At 62.1% G+C, this 20,522-nt stretch overlaps 1 protein-coding gene across 14 annotated transcripts in view; it reads left to right on the top strand.

The window, feature by feature from the left end:
• The first annotated feature begins 1,738 nt into the window (after positions 1 to 1,738).
• The window catches only part of VAV2 (vav guanine nucleotide exchange factor 2), a 180,279-nt gene continuing 161,495 nt past the window's right edge, over positions 1,739 to 20,522 (top strand). For all 14 annotated transcript variants that reach the window (XR_010841788.1, XR_010841787.1, XM_059073293.2 and 11 more), the window contains exon 1: positions 1,739 to 2,030. Coding sequence is in view for 12 of the 14 variants with exons in the window: in XM_059073293.2 (XP_058929276.1) it covers positions 1,827 to 2,030 (204 nt within the window). In the remaining 2 variants the exon portion in view is untranslated. The remainder of the gene's footprint in view (positions 2,031 to 20,522) is intronic.

Raw genomic sequence — 20,522 nt, 5'->3', positions numbered from 1 at the left:
CGGGAACTTGGAGCTCACCAGTCACTTGGCCTGATTTTACTCCTGCCAGGGTCTGGGGTGTGCCCTGGGAGCCCAGCCCCTCCTCCACTCCTCTCCATGGGCCAGAACCTGGCCTGGGTCCCCATGCTTCCTCCTCAGTTTGGGAAGGGGCCAGCCTGACTCTCTGCAGAGGCCACTGCCCAGAACAGAGGGCTCAGGGGACCCTCACTGGACTCGCAATGAGGTGGGGTGTCACCCTGCTCTGGCTCCTGCCCCAGGAATGCCCAAGGAAGAGGGGAACTGGGCCATAGGGGCGGCTGCCGGGTGCTGCCCCAGGGTTCAACCCAAGTGTGTGGGGACGCTCAGAGACTGGTCACCCCCAGGCTCAACCTACGACTGAGCCAGTGTTAGAGGGGGCATCAGACTTGCCCAGGGTCACCGGGCTGAGAGCACAGGGCTCCCAACAGCTGAGCCAGGACCCACATCATTTCGTTGCCAGATGGGCTCTTTATGTTCTAGAAGCCCTCCCACTGTCAAAGGAGGCCAGAGAACACTGCCCACCCACTCCCGGAGGGCGTGGCCCAGGAAGGAGTTCAAGGCACGGTCAGTGGACCCAGCAGCCAGCATGGAGGCGGGCCGCTACCCAGGGCCGGGTCTGGCCACATCTCTTTCCCTCTCTCCCACTTAACTTATGTCACATCTTCCATCTCAGACGCCAGGATTTGCCCTCTGGGCAGCTGCGAGTGGCAGGCCTCTGGGTTTCAAAACAGGCGAATCCCGGCCTTTGTGCGAGGTCGGGGGGCTTCCTGCGGGTCCCTAGCCAGCGCACAGGATAGGAAGGGGATCTGGGCGAGTCCCCGGCCCGTGTGCCTCCCGCCTCGAATTCTCCCTTGGGGACCGCTTGGTGGACCGAGAGGGCGCAGGACGACTCCGCGCAGTCGGTGCCACCTCCAGGGTCTGTCCTTCCCGAAGGACCGTGCAGAGGCCCCCAGCGCGACAGGGGCCACCTCCTGAGCTCCTCTTGAAACGCAGGAGAGACGCAGAGACAACGACCGGCCATCACTCCACAGGCGAGGTCGCGCGTCCCGGGCGCATAGCGTCCTCACAATCTTGGTGCCCCTCGCAGAAGTCGGCGGACCCCGGGCTCCGGCCGCGCCGCAACCCCCGCCCTCCGCAACTTTCGTGAGCCGCAGCTGGGCAGGAAGTTGGGGGGGGGCGGATGGGGGCGGACGGGGGCGGTGCCAGGCGCGAGCGCCGGCCCCGCCCCCACCCCGCCAGTGGCCGCGCCCCCGCGCCCCCCGCGCCCTGGAGCGGCGGAGCCGCGGAGTCGGAGCCCCGGGCGTGGAGCGCTGAGCGCGAAGGCGGGGCGAACAAAGCGGCGGTGGCGGCGGCGAGGGCGGCCCAGGCCCCGGACGCGCGGAGCAGGCGACCCGCCGGGCCTTTGTCTCGGGCGGGGCAGAAGCTTCGGCGGCCGCGGGGCGCCCCGAGCGCAGAATGCGGCGCCCGGCGGGGCGGATCGCGGGGCGCTTCGGCGGCGGGCTGCGCGGAGCCCGGCCCGGGGCCCGGGGGCACTTGTGTGTGTGAAGCGGGGGTCCGGCGCGCTGCCCGGCGGCTGCCCCACGACCGCACGTGGGCGGGAGCTGCGGCCCGCTAGGAGCCGGAGGAGGAAGAGGAGGGGACGTGCGGCGGCGCAGCGGAGAGCCGGGGCCGCCCGCGCGAAGCCCCGCCCCGGCCGCCGAGACCCGCGCGGGCGGGCGGGATGCCCCGCGGCCGCTGCACTTCGGCCGGAGCGCTGCCCTGAGTCGGCCGGCCCAGCGAGCGGCGGGCGGGTGGGCGCCGCGGGCGCCATGGAGCAGTGGCGGCAGTGCGGCCGCTGGCTCATCGACTGCAAGGTCCTGCCGCCCAACCACCGGGTCGTGTGGCCCTCGGCCGTGGTCTTCGACCTGGCCCAGGCGCTGCGCGACGGCGTCCTCCTGTGCCAGCTGCTGCACAACCTCTCCCCCGGCTCCATCGACCTCAAGGACGTCAACTTCCGGCCGCAGATGTCCCAGGTGAGGGTCCGGGCGCGCCGGGAGGGGCCCTGGTCCGCTGCCCCGGGACCCCGGTCGGAGCGGCGGGCTCGGGGACGCCGGCAGGCGGCGGGACGGTGAGCGGAGAGGCGGCGCGCCCCGGGCCTCGGAACCGGCTCCTCCGAGGGGCGACCCCGGTAGGCACGAAGTTGGCAAAGTCCCCCAAGCCCGGGGTGCGCCTCCGCCGCCTCCGGGCACTGCCTGGGAGCACCCGCTGCTGGGCCTGCGCCTCCCGGGGTGAGGGGAGCTCGAACCCCGGCGGGGCGTTCACCACTGCTGCCCCCTCTCCCGGGCCTGGGCCCCGGGACGCAGCGAGGGCCCCCCCCGCCCCGCCGCCGACCCCAGGATCCCGCCGCGCCGGTGGCCTCGTCAGGCGTAGTGTCCCTGGCTTCGCGCCTGGTGGCTGGACGCCCTGGAAGACAGGGGCTCGGGGCGCGGAGGGAGGGGCCCGGCGGGGCTGGGAGCCGGGAGCCCTGGTCCGCAAGGGAGCGGCTGGGCTGGGGGCACCGCCCCCTCGGCGGCCTCAGCCTCCTCCCGAACCCTTTGAGGGGGGGGCAAGCGGCGCCAGGCCCCCAGGGTCGCGCGACTTGGTGGGAACAGGAACCCCTCATGCTTCCCCTGTACCCTCAAGTGTGGCCTTTGTCGCGGCCGCGGCGCATGTGGCTGCCGGGCAGGCAGGAAAATGTCTGCTTGGCTGGCAGGCGCTGCCTTTCTTGCCCCCTTAGAGGGAACTTGGGTAAGACTTAAGCAGAGGGGAGGCTGCTGTCCTGTGCCCCCCCCCCGGGTTCCGCGACCCCCACCCCAGCACCTTTGAAGGGGCCCTGGGTGCCCAGCGGGGCCAAGGGCCACCCCAGGTCTGGCCAGCACTGCCCAGGAGCAACCTTCCTGCTCACCCCACAGCCCCTTCTTCTGTGACCCTCTGGCCTTCACAAGCCAGTGTGACAGCTGAAACGGGCTGGGGGGAGGGGGGATGGAGTGAGTCACTGCTTTTCCAGCCTAGACTGCATGGCCTCTGCCCTTTGGCTGTGACCGCATTTCCAAGGAGATGGGGGCATTCCCCCCCCCTTCAGGGAGGATGGGGGTGGCCGCTAACTAAGAGGAGTCTTGAGGGGACGGGGGCAGGGGGCCACCCTCCCACTCCACGGAGGTGGACAGCCCAGGGAGGGAGCCCTGGCCTGCCGGTCTGGTCCCCAGGTCCCTCTGAAGCCAGAACCATCCTGGGCCCTCTCAGTGCTAAGTAACCCAAGGTCCCCCTCAGATCCAGTTCTCTCCTCTGCCCTCACCCCCCTGGGGGCCGGGACGTACTTACCCCATTTTACAGCTGGGGGAGTTGAGGGTGGAGGAGCTGCTGAGGGCAGAGCTAGGCCTCGAGCGGGAGTGTCTGCCTTTGGCTGTGAACTGCAGGGGCTGCCCAGGCTTGCTGGCTCCTGGCTGACTGGTAGAGAGGCTGGGGCCCAGGGCACGGCCGGGGGTGGCTGGGGGCGTTGGCTGGGTCCTGGAGCTGCCCTTCCCAGCTGTGTTTGCCCAGGATCGGGGAGAGGGCGCGCTGGCTGTGGTAGGTGGCCTGGCTCAGCCCCTGCGCTGGAAGCGCAGAGACTTCCTGGGGTCCCTGGAGCCATCCTTGGGCCAGCAACGCTGACACGGCACAGTCTCCTCGAGCCGCCCTGTTCCAGCTCGGGTGAAGGGGTGTCAAGGCGGGCTGAGCGGTAGGGAGTCCCTGACGGGCTAGCGTCTGTGTCTTCATGGCCATAGGCTCTTATTGAAACCTGGCACTGTCACCTCCCTGTAGTGACCACTTTGGGGGCCTCGGTTTCCCAATCTGTGTAATGAGGACAGAACTAGTGGCTGCCTCATAGCCAGGTTGTGAGGGTTTGATGAGGGAAGGGCAGAGAACCTCCTTAGAGCAAACGTCAGAGGTCTTATCTGGGCAGGTGTGGCCCCTTGCGGCTGAGGGCTGGTCTCTCCCCTGCCTGTCCTCTCGCGGAGGGTGGGGCTGGTCACACCCGTCATTGTATGTCTCTGGCTGGCACAGGGGTGGCTGGATTAGCCGCATGGCCCCATCTGTGTATTCACGACGAAAGAAACAATTGTCTTGACCAGGTGTGGCTGTGCAGGGTTTGGGAGAGGACCGTGGTGGTCTGTCTGCGTGGCTGTTCTTTGCTGTCTGGGGTACTTCCCTCCAGTGGAGGAGGGAAGACGACGTGGTCCTCTTGGTCCATGGCGGTGGCATCACAAGAAAAATCACAGCTGCCTTTTCTTAACCCACCCTGCCCTGAGCTAGTCATGATCCTGGGAGGCATATGTCACCCCTGTTTCATGAATGAGACAGCTACAGCTCAGAGAGGTCACGTGACTTACCCCCCATCACACAGGTAGGAAGAGGTAAAACTAAAACCTGGACGTAGGTCTCCCCTCCAGGGCTGTTTAAACGAATTCTGACTTCGGGAGCCTTCCCTCTGCTGTCTTGCTGAGTTTCTGATGGGTGCTGCTGGCCCACTTCTCAGGTTGTGCAAAAAGGTGTGCGTCTGTTCCCTGGGGGATCGGGATACTTTGCTGGCAAGTGGGCAGGGCCCTTCCTTCTTCCTGCTGTCACCGTGTGCCCTTACGTGGACCCGTCCAGCTCAGAGGCCTGCCTGACGTCCCCTCGTTCCCGAATGCCGCTCTGGCTTCTCCTGTGACAGGTGACATCCTCTTTTCCAAGTATCTGCGCTTCGAGTGCCCCTCCCGTTTGCGTGGCTCTCAGCTGGCTCATTGGCCCCAAAGGCGCGTAATAGCCACGTGCACTGATTGAGCACCTGCTGTGTACAGAGCCAGGTACTAGGAAGGCTTCGCAGGCAGATCCCAGTTGCCCCTCGTCCTGCCCTTCTGGATCTGGTCGGCTGTGCTTTATTTTTTTTTTATCCAAAATGCCTGGCAGCCACGTTGGGCTTAATTAAAGTAATTCGGTAGGGCCAAATCTGCTGATCCTAATAAGAGACCGCGTGTGTCTGGAACAGCTTCAGTTATGAGGTCCTGAGGTTGCTGATGCCAGCAGACGGCCCTTGTGTTCGGTCTTCAGTCTGAATCTTCAGGGCACCATCCGCCCAGCCTCTGGCCCCCCACCCCGGCAGGCCTCCTCTCCGTAGGACAAGGCCGGGAAGCCCGTCTGCAGGGACACGGCAGAGAGGGCTCCCCCATGCCCACACCTCCAGCTTCAAGTCCTTCCCGTCCCTACTTTGTGCCGACGTTCCAGCCTGCGCCCCCCTCCCCTAAGCCTTTTCCATCAGGGTCCATCGTGTGCCGGGCCCATGCTGGAAGACTACCCCTCCTTTTGTCCTGGTTCTTCCTGTAGGAGCTGGTCTAGTGGCTGCCTCCTCTAGGAAGCCTCCTCTGATTTCACTCTGCTCCCATCCTGAAGCGTTGCGAGCCTGGCCCTCGACCCCCCCCACCCCCCCTTAGAGGTGTGTACCTCTAACCCCGTGTGTTCCACACTTTGCTTTAGTAAACAAGCGTCCCTCGGAGCCACACTCGCTGCTCACTGTTCTGAACCCAGGACAGTGAATCCCCCCCCACCCACCCCCCGACTGGTGTGAGCCCTCCCAAGGGGTCTCCGGGTCCTGCCGAGCCGGGCCTCCCTTTGCTGCTGTGTCATTCCGGTCCTTCCTTCGAGGAATAATTGCCGAGCCCCTGCGCTGCCAGGCACGGGCCCAGTCCCTGCTCCGCGATGCTTTCAGGTGAGCAGGGCACACAGCAGGTGGTTGAGGTGCCTGTGGATGAGGAAGTGGCCTTTAAGTGTCCTGAGAGCTCCCAAGTGCAGGCCGGGGGACGCGGTTCCCGAGGCCAAGGGGTGTGATACCTGGGGCTGCCGGGGAGTAGGGAGACGGAGGCCGATTCCAGCGGAAACTAGGATGCCTTTTCTTTTCAAGTCAGGTTTCGTTTTGTTTTGTTTTTGTTTTTGTTTTTAGATTTATTTAATTTATTTATTTATTGGCTGCTTTGAGTCTTCCGTGGCTGTGCGTGGGCTTTCTCTAGTTGCCGAGGGCTGCTCATTGCGGTGGCTTCTCTTGTTGCGGAGCACAGGCTCCAGGCACGCGGGCTTCAGTAGTTGTGGCGCACGGGCTTAGTTGCTCTGCGGCATGTGGCATCTTCCCGGACCAGGGATTGAACCCGTGTCCCCTGCATCGGCGGGCGGATTCTTAACCACTGCGCCACCAGGGAAGCCCCAGGTCTCGTTTTAAGTGTGAACATATCTTGACGCTCGAGAGTAAGTTGGTGCCCTGCACCCTCACGTGTCTCCTGCAGAAGAGGGTCTCCTCTGCAGCCACAGAGCAGCCACCCGAACCCGGAAAACAGCGGGGATGGTGCCACCCTGGAATCCACTCGAGCTTCAACGCGTGTCCCCACAAATGCCCATTTCAGCAAATGGGCCACCTGGGGGCTGGGGCGGCCCCTCCGCCTCACCTTGATTTTCCCGACGTGGATGCTTTTGAAGGTGACAGGCCCCTTTTGTTGCAGAACGTCCCTCCCTTGGGGTTCATCTGCCGCGTCCTCGCGTTGGATCCGGGCTTTGCGCCTGGAGCGGGTGCAGTGACCGCGCTGTTGCCTTCTCCTGGCGTCCTGTCTAGCAGGTGGCACGTGGTTTCCAAGTGTCCCCTTGCCGGGGGTGTTGGCTTTAGTCACTTGACGCCGGCGCTGTTTGCCGGACGGCTCTGCCGCGAAGGTCCTCCGATCCCCCTTGCAGGGCACGAATATTCTTGAGAAGGTGCTTTGAGACAGTGACAGGGTCAGTCCTCCCTCCCTCCCTCCCTCTTTCTTCTCTTCCTCTTTTCATTTCCTTCCTCTCTCTGTCTACCACTGTGGATTGTCGTTTCCTATTCTGTTCCACGGATTCTCATCTGTTTCCGTCTCTCTATTTTGACGCTCAGATAGTTTCAGGTTTGACCAGGGGCAACTGCTTCAAGCTGCTTTTCCGTGTGTCTTCTTGACACGTTCCCATCATCTTGTGAGCTCGGTCTCCTTCCTGGCACAAGATGTGTGAGCTCATCTTGTATTTGATTTTGTCCAGCTCCAGAACCAGCCGTTTGTGGAAGGAGCTCTGGGTCCGCAGGGCAGAGGCATGTGTAGATCTGGGTGCGGGCGCACCCGTGCTGGGGAGTCTCAGTGCTGAGACCTGGGCAATGTGCGCCTCTGAGTTAACAGAGACGTGTGTGTGTGTATGTGTGTGTGTGTCTGTCTCTGTCCTTGTGCTGCGCGTGTTCACATGTGTAGTTCTGTCTGCATCAGTGCTGTCAAGTAGAAAATGTGGCAGCCGCGTCCGTCTCTTAAAATTCCTGGTGGTCACGTTAAAAAAGTGAAAAGAACTGTGTAACGTTAATTCTAATAATACATTTTATGTAATCCATGCCCAAGGGGGCAGAAATCAGACCTGTGGGGGTAAAGAAATCATATTCTTTTTATGCATCAAGCACAAATGTACCTAGAGAAAAGAACAGCACAGTACAGGTGTACGGTACATCTGTGGTATTAAAATTTCATGCGGGGAGGGCGGTTAGGACAATGCCTGGAAAGGCTCCTTGCCGGGGGTGGGGGGAGGTGATACTGACGAGAAGGGTGAGAGACGCTGATTTCCCGAATGTTAGCATTTCTGGGCGGCAGGGTTTGTGGCACCCAGTTTGTGCAGCCGGGGGTGGGGATGGGGGAGGGGAGAGCAGAGGCCGGTGGGCCAGGGGTCTCGTCTTTAGCGCAGACCTGCTGACTGGAGGGTCACTTGCGGGGCCGGGTGGGGCAGGGCCCGACGCTTGGGTCTGGAGTTGGCAGGGAAGGCCGTCGGGCATCACCTGCCCAGGTCGCGGGTGGGCGCACGCTGGCGTTGGCGGAACGTGGTTTGTTTGTGCCGTGTGTGCTGATGACAGAAACCCGGCTTTGGCCGGGGCGAAACGGCCAAGAATGCTGTGTTGGGTGGGGCGACCCTCACCTGTCTGTGGTCCGGGCCCCGGACGTGGGGCGTCTCCGTGCCGGGAATGGGCCCAGGGCCTGACAAGGGTGAGTAGTCACAAGGTGACCCCACCCTGGTGCCTCATCTCAGCCCGTTGCTGCCATGAGGCCCACGTGACCGAGGATGTCGCCTCCCTGGCAGGGCGGTGCCCTCCGGCCCCTGCCTCCTGTCCCCGTGTCCAGGCCACGTCTGTGGCTGCAACTTCCCAGGACAGGGCAGTGCTGCTGCGAAGATGCCCCCGCCAGGTGGGCCTCCCTCCCTCCAGACTGCCCTTTGAATCCAACTGCCTCTCCCCTGGCGCCCAGCCGGCAGCTACCCCCCCCCCCCCCCCAGAGCAGGGCTCGGCAGACGTCTTCTGTCGAGGGCCAGAAAGTAAATATTTCAGGCCCCGTGGGCCAGACGGTCCTGTCGCAGGAACTCACTTCGGCCCTCATGGGGCCGAGGCAGTGCCGATGATCTGTGAACGCGCGAGGGGCTCCGCGCCAACGTGTATTCGTGGAGAAAGACACGTGAATTGCATACACTTTCCACGTGTCACGAAATCCTGTTCTTTTCCTCCCCAGCGGGCCGTGGGCAGAAGAGGCAGAGACCCCTGACCTGTGTCCGACCTTCTGGAGGGGAGACAGAATAAGGGGTTCGTGAAGGGTTAAGATGGAGAGAAGGATGCAGAGAAAGACAGCGGGCCTAAGGCCGGCCGCTGGGCTCAGGAAGCCCAGGCAGGCTCCCCGAGGAGGTGCCACAGGGGCCCCTCTGCAGCCTGCTTCCTACACCGGCTCCCCTCGGGTGCCGTCTCAGCTCTGAGCTGGAACGGGGCACGTGGCCTGTAAGTGAAGTTCAGCCCCCCGGTGGGGGGCGGCTGCCCCAGGCCGCGGTCTCGGGGCGTTCCTTGTGTGCCCGAGGCCCAGCCGCCGGGCCAGGCCAGCTCCGCGCCGTCCGGTTGTGAGCAGCTGTGGCTCCCGGCCGCGGAGCGTGGCATCCGTGTCTCCTCCCGCCCCGTCCGCGCCCTCCGTCCGGTTCCCGACGGCTGCGTGGCGTCCGCTCCTCCACCCACCCGGGGACCCTGGGCCGCTCATTCTGGCCGAGCCGTCTGGGGGCAGCGCTGCCCCGCCCCGGCCCCATTTCCCGCCTTGCGCCTCGTGCGCTGCTGGGCAGTGGGGCGGCCGCCGACTCGTCCCTGGGGTGCAGGCGGGTGCAGCGCGGTACCCTCTCGGACCGGGGTTCAAATCCCAGTCGCCGCTTCTCGGCTGTGTGCTGTACCCCACCCCTGCCCCGGCCCCTGTTTCCTCTGCTGTGAAAGGGGGTTTCTGAGAGCCACCTCCTGGGGGTTGGCTGAAGACAGAGCGGACAGAGGGGACCCAAAGCTCTCAGCCCAGCATCTGGAGGTGATGTGTGCGCAGTGGGTGTTGCCTACCCCTCCACACCCTCACCCTCACCCTGGGCGGTCCGGCCCTTTGAAGCCTGGGGCTCTGTCTGCTTCTCCCTGCAGATGCCCCTCCCCTAGCGCCTGCCCCTGAGCTTGACCCGGGAGAGAGGTCAGGGCAGGGGCGCAGGTATGGCAGAGGCCCTGCAGACCTGCCTCAACGCTGGATCAGGAGCCAGCCGGCACCGCGCGTGTGTGGGATGAACCCCTCGCCCCGCTCGGCCGGGGAAGCTTCAAGCTCGGCCAGGAGGGCCCCCCTGAGCCTCTGCTCGGGCCGCGTTCTCAGTCCTCTGAGGCTCCACGCTTTCCGGGGGCGCTCCGGTCAGCATCCTGTGGCTGCTGTGACTGTTTTGGTTTCTGGACCCAAGTGGTAAACACAGGAATAACAACGTAGGGCTGCCGAGGGGGCGGGGCCGTGCCGTGGGGGTGCCTGCCGGCCGGGATGGGAGAACAGGGGTGTCCCCCGAGCGAGGCTCCCTGCCTTTGGAAGCTTAAGTGTTGCTAGCAACGCACGACATCTCTGTTTTGTGGGGATTGTTAGTCGTTTCTGCAGAGTTTATATAAGGATTAAAACACTTATTTTTAACACACCTTCTCCTCATCCTCCTGAGCCAACTTAAACTTCAGGCCATAAATACTCCCGTTGGTTTGTTTTGTTTTGTGCTTTTGGTTTCAAAGGCAGCGTGCGCACACGGTGTCTGGTGAGAGCTGGTCCGGGCAGGCAGCCGCCCCGGCTGCTGGCCGGCCGCCTGGCCTCCCATCCCTCCGTTTGCTCGGTAGCCTCCGTGTCTTTCCAGGGATGGGGCCCACTCCCGAGGCCCCCCCCCGAGCCCCCCCCCCCCCGGAGGCCCGGTTGTCGTCTGTGCGGAGTGGGGGGCACTTGTCTGTCTCGTGCTGTCGGAGGACTTTCTGAGACGCTGCCCCACTGTCGCCGGCCAAGTTCATCCGCTCTGCTGGGGGCTTCACGGCTGCGGCAGGAGAGGTGTCTCCCGGGATGTGGAGGGCGGCAGGGTGGGGTGCTGGGGGGCCGTCGCCGGGACCGGAGTCACCTGGCAGGTGGGCGGCTCCGGGTTCCGGATGTTTCTCTGCTCCACGTGCCTCACCCCCCCGCCCCAGCCCTGCTTCCACCTGGCCTCTCACCTAAACGTGCCGTCCACGCATTTCCAGCTTTCGTCCACATTCGCTCGATGGTCGTATTTGTCTCACAGGCGTAGGATGCCGTCAGGGGAGCGGGGCGCAGGCGCCGTGCTGAGCGTGTGGACGACCCCAGCCCCGTTGGCGGCGGAGGCCCGGAGTCGCTAAGCCACCTGCCGCGGCCACGCAGTTGCGATAGGCTGGGCCTGGGCTCGCCCCGGCCTTCCTGACGCCAGAGTCCAAGGCCCACGTTTTGCTTTCCTTCCCTCGGGGTTGACTCTGGTTGGCGCAAGTGTTTCTGCCAGGTTTGGCCCGGTAGGGGAGGCGGGGCTCCACACCTGGCCTCCGTGTCCCTCCAGGAATGGCGAGGTGCCCCCTGGGACAGTGGTCGTGGGTGCAGCATGGACTGTCCCACCTTTCAGCTGCATGAGGGGCGTCTGGGTCCCAGTCCCTGGCGCACGGGGCAGCTGGAGAGGTTTAGTCTGTTCCAGGTACCCCTGGGGTGGTGGAAGGTTCTGGTCCCTTATGCTCATGGCAGTCACATCCTGAGACCCTCCCTCCCTTGCCCTTAAGCTCCTCCCATCCTTAAGCTACCCTCCACCCCAGAGACTGGGCATCTGTGTTTTCCTCCCCCACCTCGCCCGGCTTATCTGGCTGCTGGGACAGGAGGAGAAACATCCATTAGTCATTTGGGTGAGAAACAAGGTACCTTTCAGATCCGAGCTGTTTTCATCTATACACGACGGGTTACTCACACATACGGATTCTGAGCACCTTCTGAGCACCCGTCTGGATGCCAGAGGTCTCTCTCTCCGCCTGAAGCCGGTTTTGTTTTTTTTTCACCCCAGGGCTCAAAGGAAGCAGGCGGGAGGCAAGGCAGCGGGGTGTGACCTGGGCCTGGAGATGGATGGGTTCCCTGGCTTCCCTCGGCCTCCTCCCACCTGCCGCACTCCCCCTCCCCTCTGGGCCTCTGGGTTCCTAGCTTAGAGGGACCAGACACCCCCATCTCTTGTGATGTCCCGGCACAGTCTGTGTGGTTAGGGCCAAGGGCTGGAGCCCTTGCTTTGCCACTGACCACTGTGGGCCCTTGAGCTTGACCTTCACGGAGCCTCAGTTTCCTCCTCTGTAGGACTGGGATAAAAATAGTATCTTCCTCAGCGGGTGATGGATAAACAACATGTGGTCTATCCAGACAATGGGATATTATCAGCCGTAAAAAGGAACGCAGCACTGACATCCTGCAACATGGATGAACCCCGAAAACGTTATGCCGAGTGAAAGAAGCCAGACCCAAAGGGACAGGTGTTACGCGATTCCATTTACATGAAATGACCAGGATAGGCAAATCCACAGAGGCAGAAAGCAGGTCGGTGGCTGTCGGGGGGTTGGGGGGAAAAGGGGAGAGCAACTGCTAACGGATACGGGGTCTGTTAGGGGTGATGGAAAATTCTGGAACTAGATAGTGGAGGTGGTTGCACAACATGGGGAATGTGCTAAATTTCACGTTATGTGTAGCTTTTTTTTTTTTTTTTTGGTCCGACCGCACAGCTTATGGGATTTTTAGTTCCTCAACCAGGGATTGAACCCGGGCCATGGCAGTGAAAGCGCTGAGTCCTAACCACTGGACCGCCAGGGGATTCCCTACGTTATGTGTACTTTACCGGAATAAACAAGTAGCACCGCCCTTGTGGGACTGGGAGAATTGCACGAGGAATTCGAGCAGCTCTGTGGCCTGGGACCGCAGTGGCCCGGACATCTGCCCCTGTGTTCTTCCCCCATAAGGAATGTCAAGTCGCATTTGATTCCTGCATTGGTGTAAAGGCAAATATGTGAATAGTGTATTTAAATGTCGAAATATGTAAGTATCGTCTTCGATCTCAGACACTTGCTTGGGCTCTTAGAAGTGCTGGCCCGCAGCGCCCGGCAGCGGAGTCAGGCCCACGTGGCCTTCTCTGGCCACTCCGGGCAGGACAGGGAAGTGAGAGCCTGGACTTTGGTGCCTGTCATTGATCTGTTGTGTGATGCTGGGTAACTTACTTTCCTTCCTCTGTAAACTGGAGGTGCTGATGCTGACGGTAAGGGTGCCCTTACTGTCGGGAGACAGTCCCCAGCCGGGGGCGTGTGAGTGGCAGGCCCTGCCCGACGTCCGGCCCATTTTACCCCCCACCCTCCCCTGCCACCTCCCAGTGTGAGGGTCTCAGGCTGGGCCCCGGGGAGCAGACCCCGAGAGGGGAGGTGAGCCAGTGAGGCCAGGGAGGGAGGGACGGAGGCCGAGGCCCTCCTCCTCCAGCAGCTTCTGCCGTGGGCGCTGAGCGCTGGGCGCGAGACGGTCCTCGAGGGGCACGGCCCGAGGGAGGGGAAGCCGGGGTTTCTGTCACCGCTCCTGGGTCCCGGGCCGGGCAGCAGCCTCGGGCACAGAGGGCAGTGCTGGGGCAGGCCCTGCAGTGGCGAGCCCTGGGGGACGTCGGCAGGGTGCCCGCAGCTGCTTAAGGAAGGTGGCTCTTTATCCTGGGTGGGAGATGATGACACGAGACCTTTCCTCTCTCGGCTCTAGGAAACGGCCCAGGGAGCTTTCATCTGAGTCGCTGTTGGCAGAGGGCCTGGAGATGGACTGGGACCCCTGTGTGTATGGGCAGTAGCTAGGGCTGGTTTCTTTCTTCCTTTAAAAATAGATTTATGTATTTATTTATTTTTGGCTGCGTTGGGTCTTCCTTGCTGCACACGGGCTTCCTCTAGTTGCGGCGAGCGGGGGCTACTCTTCGTTGCTGTGCGTGGGCTTCTCATTGTGGTGGCTTCTCTTTGTTCCAGGGCACGGGCTCTTGGCGCGCGGGCCTCAGTAGTTGTGGCATGCAGGCTCAGTAGTTGTGGCTCGCGGGCTCTAGAGCGCAGGCTCAGTAGTTGTGGCGCACGGGCTTAGCTGCTCCGCGACACGTGGGATCTTCCCGGACAGGGCTAGAACCTGTGTCCCCTGCATTGGCAGGTGGATTCTTAACCACTGCGAAGGGCTGGTTTCTGATAACAGTTATGAATGACCTAACAGGCTTTGGAGGAGGAAAGCATGGCCCTCCATCACTGCTCGGGGCTCCACGTCAAGTGGGTTGGAGAGCCAGCGCTATGGTGGTGCGGGGCGCTCCCCAGGCTAGGCGGAGTCAGGGAACTTTTCTGCAGGAAGTAACCTTTTAGCTGAGCCTTGAACAAGGAGTAGGAGTCAGCCAGATGGGGGTGGGGAGGGGAGACGTTCTAGAACAGGTGGACAACTTCCCAGCCCCCGTTCCTGTCTTGCCAATCTCAGGCCAGGCCAGGCCTGGGTAAGCCACTGGCTCTGAGGCTGTTTCCTGCTTTCTCGTTTTCCTCCTGGATTGCCTGTCCCCTCGGCCTGGCTGCCACCTCTCTGCAGAAGCCAAGTGGGAACTTGATGCTCACCCCAGTGACTGGGGATGTCCTGCATCGGTCTTGCTCTGCAGGGGGCACACTGATGTGGGCGCTGGTGGGTTGGGTGAGTCTCACCAGCCGTGGGCTGGCACCGTCCCTGGGGTCCCAGGGGATGAGGGGCCCGCTCTTGGGACGCCTGGGGCCCTTAACTGATGGTTGGATTGTGTTTCTTTGGGCACATCTTCCTGCTCTGGTGGGCTGAGCCCAGTCAGCTTCTCTGAGTCTCTTTCCTACCTGTAAAATGGAACTGGGGGATTTTCTGCACTGCTGATGGCCTCGGGGGCTGGTGCACCTGGAGAGTTGGGTCGTAGGCAGGGATGCTCGGGTGACAGTCCCCAGCCGGGGGCGTGGGAGGGAGCCAGGTGTTCGCAGGCACCTGAGGGCCGTTATTACCTGATGTATGACTTAGGCAAGTTTCTTGCTGTCTCCGAGTTTCTTGGGGTGACACCGCTTCCTCCTCCACAGATGGGTTGTGAGGCTGAAGGGAGATGACGCCCGGGGCCTGCTAGCTCCAGACCAGGCAGGGCCCGACACCCGACAGGTGGTGGCCTCTGTAGCTCCGTTTGCAGAAGGGACTTGTCCTAACCTCCTGTGACCCACGTGCCTTCCACGTACCTTCCTGGAGGTGATGAGGGAAGACGGGCCCAGGGAGCACGGGAGATCCTGGGCCGCTTGCTTTGTGCCTGGGTCTCAGTTGGCTCACCTGTAAAATGGGGCCATCATTTCTGCCCCGGGTGCATCCAAGGGTGGAAGGGAGGCGGGCTCTGGGGCGTTTGAGGTCCCTGAAGGGCCGCCCACCTCTGGGCGTCTGGAGGGGAAGCGTGGGATCTGTGCGTGTGGAATCCTCTTGGCTGCGTGAGTCTCTGTGTTCTGGTTGACAAGCTTCCTCTTCCAACGCTTCTTAAGGAGGGGTGTCCCGGGAGCTGCGACCATCTCCAGGAAGCAGCGTGTGGACGCAGCGTCTGCTTCCTGGAGCGAAGTGGGTTTTCTGTGGTGTCTGGGAGCATCTCGGTTTCCCTGAGTTGGCTGATGACGCCAGGCTCCTGGAGCCTCCCCGCCGCCGCCCCCAGCACTGCAGGATGACCCGTTGACGGGTCGCACGGGGGCAGTGCGCTTCCTGGTCGTTCCCGCGGCCGGAGCTGAGGGGTGGAGACCGTGGAGGACGCATGCCTTGTCGGAAGTGAACAACCGAGTCAGTAAATCCAGGCTGTAAACCTCACATCCGCGGCCCTCGCGTGTGTATGTGTTTACCGTCTGGCTTATCTCTGCAGTGGACTGTACAGCTGTGCTTCCCGGGAGCAGGAGGGCTCATTTCTGGGACCAGGTGCGGGTGAACAAATTCGAGCTGTTTTTTTTTTTTTTTTTCCCCGGTACGCGGGCCTCTCACTGCCGTGGCCTCTCCTGTTGCGGAGCACAGGCTCCGGACGTACAGACTCAGAGGCCACGGCTCACGGGCCCAGCCGCTCCGCGGCACGTGGGATCTTCCCGGACTGGGGCACGAACCCGTGTCCCCCGTGTCGGCAGGCGGACTCTCAACCGCTGCGCCGCCAGGGAAGCCCCTCGAGCTGATTTTGTAGTCGGGAGGCCAGGCTTGGTCTGCCGTCGGTGCTGTGCCCTGTCTCCGCCTGTCTGCATCCCTGATACGTCTGGGTGATGCCATCCACCTCCTCTGGATAGTTTTGGGACCCGAGTCCACTCTCCTCAAAGCGGGTGAGGGCTCTGGGGTTTGGCCCACGGGGCTCTGTCCACCCTAGCTGCTTGCGGGGAGCCCTGGCCACCTCCCGGCCATCGGGCAGCAACAGGTGGTGCAGGTGGCCGCTGAACAGTGGGTTCTGTTGATGCTGGAGACCTGTGGCTGTGGCTCGGCCGCAGCCTGGACCAGCTCTGGGGCCCCCATCCTGCCCCCTCCCTCCTGTCTGGGCCTCCTGCTGGTGGTGGGAAATGGTCAGCCCGGGCAGGAGACCAGAGTGTCATGGACATGTCTCACCCTGCCCAGTAGAGCGGCTCTGGCCCTCAGCCTTTGTCCCGCGTTGCCATCTGGTGACTCGGGGAGGAGCAAGCGGGCAGCCGGGCTGCCTCTTGGTGGCGGTGGCCCCGGCCGGGACAGTGTCTCGCGCGGCAGTGCTCAGCCCCCTCTGATGTTCCTCGGGCGTGATGGAGCCACCTGTCTTGCTGTGCCTGCTCCGGGCTGCTCCCAGGGCCACCTGGCGATGCTGAGATGGTCACAGTTAGTCACAAGACTGGAGGCAGAGGGCAACCCCGTGGGGTGGGAGTCACTGTCACCCATTTGACGGCGTTGGAAGCCGAGGCCCAGAACGCAGGGCCTTGTCTGCCTTTACCTGTGGGAGATGGAGACAGCGTCCCCGTGGCCTCCGCGCTCCCGTGGCCTCAGCATCCTCTCCCGCAGGGCGCCAGCGGGCTCCTGACATGTGGGATTTATATCCGTCTGAACACTCCCCGCGGTAATTCATGTGCTGGCACCCCCTCTCTTTTCTTAACTCGTGTGTGTAATAATTTTTTTTTCCCCCTCAGAAAAAGAAGGGAAGATAGAATTTTCACACACCACTCCCTCCTCATGCAAATAAACCTTGGGAGAAATTGGCGTGTCATCTCTTTGGGTGTATTTGTGGTAATTTAACGGCTTAAATGAAACATCTGTTAGCCAGCCAGGCTCAGGCCGAGCAGAGCTGTGGATTTGCACCAGAGCTCCTGGGAAGTAATTTACTGCAGGAGCAGGGACTCGCCGGCCAGAGCCGCCCGCGTGCAGGCGCATCTGGCACCTGAGGCCACGGTGATGGGGCGAGGGGGGGGCTGGAGCCTTCGTGCCCAGCCCCCTTGGGTCCCTGAGGACAGCAGGAGCGTCCTTGGTCGTGGCCAGGCCAGGGGCTGGTGGTGGGCCTTGAAGACGGTGCTGGGCTTCCTGCTGATGTGCGGGCTTGGCGGTGGCCAGGACTCGGGGAGAGGCTGCTCCGTGTCTGCAGCCCGCCCGTGGACTTTTAAACCCACACCGTCCTGGCCGTGTTCCCTCCTTCAGGGGAAGAACGGTGGGCACCCTGTCGTGGTCCGGAGCCCGGCGGGGCCGGAGTCAGACCTGCCCCACCGCTGACGTGGCCGTGTGTGCCCTGGACGAGCTTCTTGATCACCCTCCCCACACCCAGTCTCACTTGGCTTGTCTGTAAAATGGGCTGCTGTGTGACTGTGGCTCCCAGTGGGCACTGGATCGTGAGCCGGTTCCCCTCGTCCGCTTTGGAAACTGCCATCACTGTGAAGTGCACTTTGGGGACCCGGCAGGCACTGGTTTCTATCTGAGTCACCGTGTGGTGTGACGGGACCGTGCCGGGGCACAGGTGGGCTCTTGGCGGAGGACACCTGGCCCCGGGCCTTTCTGTGCCCGTCAGTCGAATGGTGGTCACGTCACTTGTAGTTGGATTCTTGTGGGGGGGGGCGGCTGCCTCTTTTCTAGAGAGTCTTCCTTCCCGACCACCTGTTGGAACTCCTTCTTCCTTTAAGGTCTGCTAGACCTCTCACCTCCTCCAGGGAGACCACCTGGATTTCACCAGCTCTTCCCGCAACTGGCACAGGTCATCTGGGCCTTCTAGCTCTTAGGGAACATTTTTTGAGCCTGTGAGCGATCGGCCCTCAGGGTGAGGGAAAGGTGGGTGAGATTCTGTGCCTCCGTTGAGGAGTCCAAAGTCTTGGGGGAGAGCGGGGGCAGGGAGAGACCATGGGAGCAGTGGTCATCTCTAGGGGAAGTGACAGGGACTTAGAGCCACTGCCTTGCAGGAGGCGGGGTGTGGTTGGTGTGTGGGTGGCTTCATCCTGGGTGCCAAGGAATCCCGGAAGGGGTTGGAGAGAACACGATGTGCCTGGATTTGGCTCCAGAAACTTCTGCTGTGGCTGCAGTGCTGGGAGTGGATCGGAGGGCAGACCTAAAGTCTGGGAGGCTGGGGAGGAGGCGGATGTGGTCACTCCTGCAGGAAAACTGACCGGGCCTGCACCGGCGGGGGGGGGGGATGCAGTGTTGGGGGAGGGAGGGAAACAAGGGCTTCAGGGCCCAGGAGGAGGGTGGGCAGGGCTGGCCATCCATCAGACGTGGGATGATGAAGAGGGCGCCCTGTTGTGGGGCTTGGGCTGGTGGGTAGGTGGTGGGGCCTGTCCGGATGCGGCCCTCGGGGCTTGGGGTCGGCTTTGGCCGAGGGCCCAGGGAAGGCTGGGCTCTCCCAGCAGCTGGTCCAGGATCTGCCCTGACCGGAGTTGGGGGATGTTTCAGCCCCACCCCCATTGTGCTGTCTGTTTGGCTTTGAGCTTCCTGCCTCCTTTCCGGTGTCTGTGTGACTGACCACATCAGTGTCCAGGCTGGACTTGGGGCGGGGGAGATCATCCTGCTGGTCTGGCCTCTGTGTACCAAACCCTGCATCCTCCCGCAGAGCCATCCCACGGGGAGAAACAGCTTTGGTTAGCGCAGGACGTGATTCCAGACCCCTCCTGCCTTGTAACTCCATTCTCACCATGCTACCAGCTTTGCCTTCCGAAGCACACAGTTTATGCAGAAGGTTACAAACAGGTGCTGACGTTCTCCCCCAGACGCGTGGGGCCGGCGTGCAGGATCCCAGCTCTCTGGGGACAGGCAGGACCCCCAGCACACGGTTCATCTCCAGGTAACATGATGGCCTTTGCAGAGACCCAGCGAAACTGCCTCAAAACCCGCAATAGTTGTGTGTTATTTTTAAGTGGTTTTTGCCCGTGGAAAGAGTGGTTTTTCTTAAAAAGGGCATTGCCTCAGATGGGTTTCTTTAGGACTGCTTTATTGCTATTGACGCGGTGAAGCTTTAATCAGGAAACGACCGCACAGTGGGTTCTGTGGAGGGTAACATGACAGCCTCGTTGACTTTTTATCGGGGGGCGTTTGCCACACATGAGCCAGCTGTCTGGGGTCTCGTCCTCAAGGCCAGAGCTTGGGTGGGGGCCGACCCAGCAGGGAGCCCAGGGGTGTCAGAGGATGGGGAGCCTCTGTCTGACTACACGGGAATCAGAGATCGAGGAGGAGGACCTCTCCTGGGCACCCCTCCTCTGTTTCTTAGGGTCACCAGGTTCTGTAACGTCTGGACAGATGCAGCTTTATCCAGGGCCCTGGGGTTGACCCCGTGGGTAGGGACCCTGGAGCATCCCGGGGCGCCCCCAGAAGCACGCTTCTCCCCCTCTGCAGGCCCGGTGCCAGGTATATTCATACGCATGTATATTGCAGGCTGACTGGTCTGCTTACACCCACCCAGAGGAACTCTCCTTCTGTTCAACTGTGCGCACCCCGTTTTAGTCGTGGAACTGGGCTGGGCTGGGCGAATCTGCTTTTCCCATGTCCACACCTGCCCCAAATATCTTTCCATGCACCTTCTTTCACCCGCTCCAAGATGGGGATTTTCTCATGTTCTCACTTCTCTGACGTCAGCGTGGCCTTATAATCAGGGTGGGTTGGAGTTTCCTGAGCAGCGTGAGACGTGAAATCTGCCGGGCTTCCACCTGACCGTGCCTTCCACGCGACTAGACGTGGCATTTGTACACCCCGGTGTTTCAGGGCTGCCTGGTGTATGGAAGTTCCAGAGGTGACACCAGCGCCCCCGTGACTGGATGCTCACCACCCTCCTTTTTAGAAAGCCTGTCCTGTTTACCCCTCTGCCCCGGGGACGGCCACTCTGAGAGCTCCCTGAGCAAAGGCTCCGTCCAGGTGGTATCCTTGAGTCGGGGGTGTGTCTCCGAGGCCATGTCTGAGACAAGGCCCCTCCCTTGAAGAGCCTGTCCTCACAAGGCGGGGGGTGTGCTGTCCTGGCCCACCCAGGCGCCCGGACCCTCCCCGCACACTGGTCCTTGGCCCCGGCCAGGGCCATCTCCCGGGTCGTCCTGGCCGTGCCGGTGAGCCCGAGCTGCTCTGACTCTTCTGTGGGGTCGGGTCTCTGACTGATGGATCGTTGATTAATACTCAGCAAAGAAATGCTCTTTTCACCGAGCCTCTGGGTGCTGGTACCTGATGGTGCTTGTCTGGAGAGAAGGTAGCCCCGCTCGCCCGTGTCCCCCTGGGGTTTGTGCGGGGGGGGGGTGTCTGCGTGCACTTTGGGAGGGTGCCAGCCCGCTGGGTACAGCCCGGCCCTTCCGTGTTCCCGTCGCCCTCGAATCCCTCGAAGGGTCATTGCTCCAAGAAATGGGTAGTCTCACCTCTAAATAATTCATGGGATCCTTATGGGTGGGAATGATCGGTCCCCAAAGTAAAAGTGACCGTCATTAAAGCCGCACACGTTAACACTCATTATTGACTAAAGCGGGTGAAACTGAGATCCGGAGGAATAAGAGCTGATGGAAAGGACCTCAGGATGACAGGAAGGTGCCGGAAGTGCAGGGAAAACCCGACGCGAGAGTCCAGCCTCCAGGGTCACAGGGAAGCAGGGAAGATACCTTTAGCGAAAGAAAACTGGAAGTTGAAACAAAAACAAATCAAACAGCGATCTCTAGAAACTGGTCAAGG

Source organism: Kogia breviceps, chromosome 8 (genome assembly GCF_026419965.1).
Source record: "Kogia breviceps isolate mKogBre1 chromosome 8, mKogBre1 haplotype 1, whole genome shotgun sequence".
Classification (NCBI taxonomy): Eukaryota; Metazoa; Chordata; class Mammalia; order Artiodactyla; family Physeteridae; genus Kogia; species Kogia breviceps.
The sequence above is the reverse complement of the archived record's forward strand: the minus strand, read 5'-3'. Positions and strand labels throughout refer to the sequence as shown.